Source organism: Alligator sinensis, unplaced genomic scaffold, assembly GCF_000455745.1.
Source record: "Alligator sinensis unplaced genomic scaffold, ASM45574v1 scaffold978_1, whole genome shotgun sequence".
Taxonomy (NCBI): domain Eukaryota; kingdom Metazoa; phylum Chordata; order Crocodylia; family Alligatoridae; genus Alligator; species Alligator sinensis.
Window position 1 is genome coordinate 687,601 of NW_005842220.1, and position 9,520 is coordinate 697,120.

Below are 9,520 nucleotides of genomic sequence, written 5' to 3' on the forward strand. Positions count from 1 at the left end.
ATTTCTTCTATAAGTGGAACGGAAGAGATGATGGAAACAGCTCAGCCCATTTTTTACAATAAAGCATTCAGAAGCAAATAATACATTTCAAACATTTAACATATTAAAACCTAACATACAAACTTTCATAGTCTCTAGAGTAGGAAAAGTGTCATTTTTCCACGTTGCACAGTTAAAAATGAGATTTTGCTCATCCTTTCTTCAAGGTGTCTTCAATGTTATGCTAAAATGAAGCATGGAAAATTTCCACTGAAAGTAAAAATTCTGCAGAAAGTAATTAGCTTGTGAACTCTGGAAGCATATGATAGATGTCTAAAGAGATTTTAACTTTAGTATTAGTATACCATGTAAACATTAAATTGTACTTCACCGATCCATGCTAACAGTAATCAGATGTTCCAAAAATATAATGAATAAATTACTGGGTCTTCTGGATGATAGCACAACAGAGTATTTAATGTGTTTTCAGAGTTGCTATTTGTACACTTTCACTTGCCAAAAACTTGCTTCCAGTATTCTTCCATCTTTTCTTCCAATTATGACTATCAAGCTACTGAATGAGAAACAGAACAAAAGTTTTCCTCTTAATCACATCAAATTATTTTGACTCCAATTCAATTCAAATAAGACACATGGGGGTGGGGTGTAGGGTAGAGGAAATTAGCAGAATAAAGCAAAGCAGATCCAGAAATATCAGGAGCTCTGTCAAACAGAAAGAACCAGGCTGGATTAGATCAGCAATCCATCAAGTCCAGGGTTGTCTCTGACAATAGCCAGAAACTAGTGTTTCAAAAAATGGTGTAAGAAATCTGCAGTAGGCAGAAGGCAAGGAACACTGCTGACTCTAGGAGGGCATAAGGGATGCTGATTGTCAAAGTTCTTCCCATATCATGGCTAGCCTATATTTACACATTTTTGAATAATTGAGTTAGCATCCATATCCATTCAATCCATTCTTCACAACTATGCTAAAAACCAGTAGTATTTTGTCAGAATGTGAATTCATCTTGGTCTATGTCAACAGTTGCATCATGGTTAGTATCATGTTGATTATCTTGATTTTTCCAAATGTGTCCAGCTACAGTGGTGTTGGAACAAAGTTGTAGCGGTGATGGTCCAGGAATATGAGAGAGGCAAGCATTTCTTAGTGTGCTATCTTTTATTGGACCAACTGCATAGTTGGGATAGAGTTAGACAAGCTTACTTGTTAGACAAATTAGATGGAGTTAGACAAGTTAGAGCAGGGGTGAGCAAAATACCGTCTGCAGGCTGGGTTTGGCCTTCAGAGGGACTTTGTCTGGCCCGTGGCAGGTCCCTCAGTCCCGCCTGGACCAGATGCTGTCTGGTCCATGACATGTCATGCTGCCCCCTGGGCACGCAGTGGAGCTGGGGTAGCTCTGCAACTGAACTGACTTTATAGGCAACCCGGGCGGCAGCAGCTCCTTCCTGCTGTAGCTGCTGCTGGCCCCAGCCCTGTGGTGCTGGCAGAGATCTGCATGCACAGCCCCGACCCTGACCTGCCCCATGTCCGCTCTGGACTTGGCCTGGCAGAGCAGGCTGTCTTTTCCCATTCAGTTTCTTGCACACACAGCCCTGGCCCCACCCCTGAGCAGCCCCATGCCTGCTCCAGACTGCCCACCCATGCTGAGCAGCGTTTGGGCAGAAGCTGCTGCTTGGCACAGGGGAAAAGCGGCCCCTCTCCCCTTTGCCACTGCCAGACCCTTCTTGTTGCAGACATCCAGAGCCTGCACCTGGGCTACCCTGCAGCTCCTCCATACTGCCACCGCTGTCCTACTGGGCAGCCCGGAGGCGGCGGTGATGGCAGTGGAAAGGAGCCACAGGGTAGCCCGGGCACGGGCTCTGGGTGGCTGCAGCAAGAAGGGCCCAGCAGCAGTGAAGGGAAGGGGACACTTTTCCCTTGTGTCGAGCAGCAGCTTCTGCCCGGATGCTGCCGCTGCTTAGCGTGGGCAAGCGGTCCAGAGCAGGCATGGGGCAGGGCTATGTGCAGATGGCTCTCTCTGGCTGGGGCAAGTCCAGAGCAGGTGCGGGGTGAGCCAGGGTCAAGGCTAGGGCTGGGTCTGTGCCTGTGCCTGTTGGCTGTGGCAGGGAAAAACTGCAGGGCATGTGGGCTCCAGGCTGTTGCGGGGGGAAGGGGGAGGTTGACCAGCTTGCAGCAGCTCCCCAGAACTGCCCATGTGGCCTGCAGGCCCAAATAATTGCCTGCACCTAGGTATGAGAATTAGACAAGCAAGCTTCATCAGATCTGAGGAGCTCCTCTCTTCAAATATAGTAAAATCTTGTGAGGTAGGTAAGCCCTCATGGTCTCAGAAGTGAAGAAGAACATCAGCTACCCCTTTCTTACACCCCATTCTTCAGAATCTCAAGATACTAATTATCATGCCCAGAAAACCTGCGCAGCCACACTTACCTCTTCAAACACTAGAACCTAGTAACATGCTGCCTACATCACTAACTGCACTATATTCATATCCTCAAAAGGTACAACTTCCTGTCATTGTGATGTCAGAGACCAGTTTGAAAACAGACAAGAATGTGGTCACAGGATACTGCACGGAGCCAAAAGGTAGGCTTGAGTTCACCATCTTTTCCCATTTAGTTTTCCAGTAGTAAATTATTGTTCAGATTAACAGACACAAAAATTTTGGAGGACAGGGAATGATAGTTATCAAACTGGTCTCCTCTGATTGAGTTCTCTTTTGGGAACAGGTTAATACAACGTCTGAAAAGCCCTAGTACATGTTACATTCATGAAGTCTATTTTATTTAATTCATAGTAAACAGCTCCAGCATTGTTCAAAATGTTAAATGTAATATCCCTTCTATGCTGTTTGTAACAACACCTTAGAAGGAAACCTGAAATCATACTGTATTTACTTATCCATTCCACTATTACTCTCATCAAGAAAGGGACCGCCATGGGACTGGTGAATAAACACCAGGCCGGTCACGATGAGCACAATATGAAAACAAGGAAAGTCCACCAACACCTAATGGCCCATGGGGCTGGCACATAAGGAAGTGAAGTGGATAGCATTTTCTCTGGCTGCTTTTGACTCCCCAGCCTGAGCTAATCTATAACAAAGATTTTCAATGTTTTTAGGCTCAAGCCACCCCTGGAAAGACCTCAGACACCCAGAAAATGCTAGCTTTTAGTTGTCACTCTTCTTACTGACTACAGAAAAATACTAGAGCAGTTTTTCTGTTGTGAAGAACTCAGAAAGACCGCAAGAATGGATTTCCATTTGACATTGCCAGGTTTTTCATGTGAATCACACTTGCACACATAACAGTGCTAACACAGCATGGCACCCTTGAAAGGATCTCAAGGCACCCTGGGGTGCAGTGGCACCCTGGTTGAGAGTCACTACCCATAGGGTGCCTGCCTGGCTGTCTACCGGACTCCAAACGAACAAGGCCAACTATCCCTCCCCAGCAGTGGCCAGGTACTCATTTACAGCTGGGCTGACTGGCACAGGCCTTTGGCCCCAGTCCAGCCAGGCTCCGACTCCTGCTGTGACAACCCGACAGAACTGTTTTGCCACCACATCCTGCATGCAAATTTTAGGGGAACACAAATGAGGTGGATGCAAAGTCAGGGGCATAGTGAGGTCAGTGAGCCACCCTGCAGCAAGAGCAGGGTGCAGTGAGCGTTGGGTCCAGGGCTGCCAGCAAAGATTGAAGGAAAAAAGGCAGGGGAAGTCCAGATTTAGGACCTCTCCCCCGGTGAGCTGCTTCTCACAGCTGCAGGGTGGCACGGTATTTCTCAGGGGAGACTCAGTGAGAGCATCCCCGCGTCTCTATTGCCACCGCTCTGGGGCAGGCGCCGCTTCTTGCTACAGGGGTTCGGACAGCCACAACCAACTACCCGACCCGCACGCGAGAGGGACCTGACAGGGCTGACCCGCTCTGACTCCACCCCCTCCCTCCAGTCCCGGGGGTGGGGCAAGAGTCGGTCCCGCGCACGCGCAAACCCTCCGCGCTCGCCGCTCACTGGCTGCGCTGCCTTCCAAGACTGCGCGCGGATTGGACTCAGCTTCTAGGGGGGCGGGCCTGGTTGCCTAGGTCACGACACTTGACTGGGAGGGGGCGTAAGGGGTTGACGTGCCTGCGCAGCGCTTGGAGGGGGGAGTTGGTTGGGTCTGTGGGTACGTGATGTCATGTCTCTGCGTGGAGGTGGGGTGTGCGCAATATCTGAGTCTAGGCAGGGGTAGGGTGTGTGGGTGGCTAAGTACTGCAGGGCTGGGGTACGGGGCTCGGAAGCCAGTGTTAGGCGGCCTCATCCAGCCGATGTGGAGGTGCTACAAGGGCTATGAGACATGGAGGAGTAGCAGGGGTGCCCGGCCTGCGCCATGCGTGATACAGATGGTCTGGCTGTGGCAGATCAGGGAGGGGACGGGCAGCACTGGGGCAGATGGGGCAGAAGAAGGGAATGGGACTGGCACTTGGGAAAGGTCTGGGGCTAATTTGGGACATGCATGTCAGAAAAGTTGGTCCCCCCAGTGTGTAGTGGATGCAGCTGCTGTGGGGTTGGTGCAGTGGGATTGCACCTGAACATTACAGGATTTGAGTGCTGTGGTATTATGCTCTTGATATTGCCAGTTTGCCAGCCCCACATCACTGCATCCACAGGGTACTCATAGTGGAGTGAGTATCCTGGGTCACACCCTGCAGAATGAAGTTAAAATTGTTTCTTTCAAGACATCCAGACTCTTACTCCATTAATGATGCCAGCTCACCATCTGCCTGTTCTGCATTAAAAATGAGGACCTTAAGGTAGACACTTAATATTTTGGGTCACAAGCTTCTGATGATTAGAGCACTAGATTTGTCTGTCATCTGGATTTTCTAATAGCACTTTTGAGGAAGATAGTTCCATGTCTACTGACATTTAGATAATTGGTTACAGAATTGTAGGGCCTGATTCTGCCGTGGGCTAAAAGCCTACAGCAACTTGGTCTTCAGGACTGTATCTCTTTAATAAGAATTAAAAAATGTCTGTTGTGTGTGTTGTGCAATGATAGCATGAGACAGGGGAGCAGAAAAAGCTGAGAAGACTCTTCAGCTCTCACCCTTCATAGTGACTTTAGAAATTTGCATTTTGGCACTCTTGCTAATGTTACAAATAGGGGAGAAGGCCATCTTCTGTGGGCTCTAAGAGGCATACATGGCTATGGCTCTGCTTCAGGGCATCAATGCCCAAGATGAAGCTTCTAGCATTCCAGGGTGCCTCTTTCCCCAGGAATCTTAGGTTTGTCTTGCAAATCTTAAACGATTGGAAGGAGAAGGTGGGATTTGGAGGTAGGGCAGCAGTGGGCTACAAAGTGCAAAGTGGGGGATTTGAGGTGTAGTACACTGTTGAGATGAGAGAATGGGTGTATACCATACCTGGTTTCGGCTGCATTCATCAGTGGAAGTCCAGAAGACAACACCATACGCTAGTTTAGGGGAATCTGGTCCCACCTCTGCCATTAATATTATGGGCTACTCAGGAAAATAATTTCACCTCCCTGTGCTTCCAATTTCCCCATCTGTAAAATGGCGGTTGACTTATTTTTTGTAAGGAGCTTGAGAACTTGAGATCCACTAAGATAAAGCATTGCAGGAGGGTCAGATAGTATTAAAGTCCCTTCTGAGCTGTGGGACATTTGTTGAGAAGGTAAGAAAACTAAGACTTTCCCATCTTCAAATCTTTTCTGCTTTGAGCAGCTCCCAAGTACTGCCTGCCATACTTGATCCCATCTCGTTGTTTTGTTGCAACAGATGCCCATCTTTTCTCTCTGAGTCTCGATTAGAGGCCCATTACTTCTTAATTCCCTCCCTTTCCTTCCTTCCTCCCCCTCCCCCACACCCAAACTGACCCAGTCCTGACTCATCATGAGCTCTTTATGGAGGATGTTTCCATGAATTCAAGGGTGTGGGTTAGGAAAGTGCTCCCAAGCAGCTTAGAGATGCATAAGTGCCTCTTAGCTTCCTCTATCTGATGAGCTTCCCATTTTTAGTCAGAAGTGAATCCTATTGCTGCAAAGTTCAGACAGGTTTGCTGGGTAGAGAAGGGAAGGAAAACGAATGCTTCCCCCATCTCATCCTCTGAACTTCTACCATGTGTTCTCTTTTTCCATCATATCACTTGTGGGGATGCATAGATATATCCAGGGAGCAGGCATCTTTTGAGAAGTGTGATGGTTCTGTCAGAAATCAGAAGGTTGCAAGAAAAGGCACTTCCAGTAGTATGCAATGTCGAACGAGGTAGATGTAAGCAAAAGAGTTTTCTTTCATCCTCTACCTTGGTGAGCCTCCTGCTACTGTGAGCCACAGAAGCTTTGTTGGCTAGAGAAAGAAATCACTAGTCCTGAACCCGGCCTTCCACACTGCATCTGAGCTGCTCCCATTAATCAGAATGGCACAGGTGTAAATGACTGCATAGGTTTTGAGACAATGAAGAGTCTTGCGTGAATCCTTTCACCAAAGAGCTTTCCAGAGTATTTACAGTACCTGCACCACCACTGAAATGCAAATACCTCCAGGATGAGAGAGTGGAAAACCAGTATTCCTGAGCCTACAGCATAAGGAATATGTTATAAAATATTTCCTGGGGTCATTTTTTGTCCATGAAGATTAGAAATAACCTTTTGGTTTAAGGATGACTAAAAAAAACAACTAATGATGTTTTCAGAATCCAAATCCATAGAAAGATTTTTCTCTGCTGTTTGTTAAAAGCTTGTTTCTGGCTATTTATTGTTTATTAGTAGAGCAAAACCATAGTGTTTCATTCTTGTATAAGAAATATCTTTTGTTTGTGTCTAATGATGTAATCTGACAAGTGGCCAGCCACAATAATAAAACAGGGACTGTTTCCTAGGCTGAACTGCGTCAGAGTTCAGCAGAATCTGCTTGTGTGGCTTTCTCAGACTTTATCGAGACATAGCGACTGATTCTTGTTGGGATTTAACCTTTTATCTGTGTATCTTCCCTACAGACCTAGCAGCTCAAATATGAAGAATGGCACTGCTACATGCTCTGCCCTTTTACTGCAGAGAAACAGAGGTAACAGACACCTTATCAAAAACCTTAGAGTCTAATGAGGTATTGTCTCCATTTCAAATTCCTCCACGGTCAACTGTGTCACAAGATAGGTAAGAAAATAACACCTGAAAAAAAATTTACTTTCTTGGAAGTTTTAAATTGGAGGGAATTAAATTCTATTCCCATGTTTACCATGTGGTATTGATGGAGTCACAGAACTTTGCCATAAGTGTTTGTCTGTAAAAACTAGATTCTGCAAGTTGAATTTTGGTAGCTTGATATAAAAATGTAATAAAAATGTCTCATCTCGCACAATAACCTGGTAGATGCTTAGAAAGGATGTTGATTGCATTGAAAGCTAATTGATAGAATACATCAAGGTGCAAAAGCTGTATCCTGAAATGAAGTTTTAATAAAGAATTTAGGAAACTATACATTTATACTTCCAACTTATGAAAAAGATGCAGATAATTTTACATGATAAGAAATCTGCATTTTACAATAATAGTAGTCTATGAAATAAAGGCTCCAAGGATTGGTATTTAACTACAAGTTATGGGCAGAATTACAACTTTCAGTGATATGCAAGGGGCAAAATTTGGTATTATAATTCTGGAAATCTTGGCATTGATCAAGATGGGAATCCTTTACAGATACAAGTTTCCTGTCCTTTGCACAGACCGATAGTTGTCTAATGTTCTTCCACATAAGTATTTCTCTTCAGCTATAGGGAACTAAATTTGTTATTTCCACCTCACTTAGCTTTCTCTGTTACATATTTTCACTGGTTTTTTTTCCATTTAAGTTTAAAGAATGGTGTCTTATAATTAGTCTTCAGTATGAAAATACTAGACTCTATGAGTATAGTCCTCCTGCCTGTCAAACTGTACAGTCTGCCACCTGATTGAAGTATCTTCATAAGCAACTATTTAAGCTATTTCACTCTGTGTTTTTTGTATATTGTAGTATTAGTCTTATGTGAATTGTTATAAAGGTGATGTACTTAAAGCTTGGGGAATTAAAAGCCTGTTCAAAATCTCACTGAACACAGTGGTTATTGGATCAGTGCCCTACAACTGGAGGAATTGGCTGGGTGAAAGGAGTTTCTTACAAAGATGCAAATATATTTTTTTCTGGTTCTATGGGCACCATACCCTATTTTAGAAAAACTCGTTTCAAGAATTTTAAACAATTTTAAGTAACAATAATAACCAAGAAATAATGTATGTTAATTGTTATAAGAGGTAGTCTCTTACTGGTACTGTTGGACTCTAGTGTTAGTCTCTTACTGTCTTATTGTTGGACTCTAGTGTCAAGTATTTACCTTTTGCTGCTAAGTAACTCCAGGGTGCAGCTCTCTATGGTTACAATATTTGTCACCAAAATGTATGTTTATGAATGGGCTTTAGAGTACTCTGATACTGTGTTAATATGTTTACTGTAACTAATGGACAACCTGTATACCCCTAGCAACCAGTGAGTATTTCCTTTGGGATCAAATAATCAGTTTCAATATGGACTATTCATAGTTTCATAGTTTTAGGGTCGGAAGGGACCTAATAGATCTTCTAGCCCGACCCCCCGCCAGGGCGGGAGAACAACCCAAAAAAAAAAAACCCCACAAACCCTAAAAACAAAAACGGGACTCAAATGAGTCCAGCCAGGTAAGTATCCAGCCTCTTCTTAAAGATCCCCAGGGTAGGGGCCAGCACCACTTCCCTTGGAAGTTGGTTCCAGCTCCTAGCCGCCCTAACTGTGAAGTAGTTTTTTCGGATGTCGAAATCTGCCCTTATTCATAGGGCAGATTCAGTGTTGATGTACAAACTCAATATATTAAGTGGATGTAGCAGATTTTATATGTGGACCTTGCCAGTCGTCAAGATTGTCCTATTTAAGACACTGTTTTGGTTGCTTTTATTAAAATTTAGCAAAAGCATCATTTAGTCTATCATTTCCTGTCCAAGACCATAGAGTCATAGAGAAAACGAGTGGAACAGACCTCCAGAGTTATCTAGTCCAACCCCCTGCCTGAGGCAGGATCATCCCTATCCAAACCATCCTGAACAAATGTATTGTCTAACCTATTAACAAAACTAGACACTCAACCCTGACACAACCACAAGGCATAACACCCTAATCTGCAATAGGTCAAGCAGGGGGACCATGGCAACTAATGTTTTGTTCATGCAAAGGTTGGTAAAATATGCTCAAGAGATCCAAGGAAGAGGGCTATTCCCCTTGCTACAGAGGTAGACAAAAATCCTATGTCCATACCAATCTGACCATGGGGTAAAATTCCTTCCTGACCCCAAATATGGTGATCTGTCTGACCCTGAGCAAAGGAACAAGAACCTCTAGCCAGTAACTCCTGTGTTTAAGTCCCAGCAGAAGCGTTGGCACACCCTAGTCAACACAAATACTCCTGATGAAGGCATAAAAAAAAACCCTGACATGGGGGGGGGAAAGATTTCCCCCC

At 44.8% G+C, this 9,520-nt stretch overlaps 1 protein-coding gene across 3 annotated transcripts in view; it reads left to right on the plus strand.

The window, feature by feature from the left end:
• The first annotated feature begins 4,109 nt into the window (after positions 1–4,109).
• The window catches only part of CUNH7orf31 (chromosome unknown C7orf31 homolog), a 43,482-nt gene continuing 38,071 nt past the window's right edge, over positions 4,110–9,520 (plus strand). For 2 of the 3 annotated variants that reach the window (XM_025208118.1, XM_025208120.1), the window contains exons 1-3: positions 4,110–4,166; positions 4,720–4,794; positions 6,998–7,154. In XM_025208118.1, coding sequence (XP_025063903.1) covers positions 7,021–7,154 — 134 coding nt within the window. In that variant the 5' untranslated portion in view covers positions 4,110–4,166; positions 4,720–4,794; positions 6,998–7,020. The remainder of the gene's footprint in view (positions 4,167–4,719; positions 4,795–6,997; positions 7,155–9,520) is intronic. The other variant, XM_025208119.1, reaches the window with a different exon arrangement.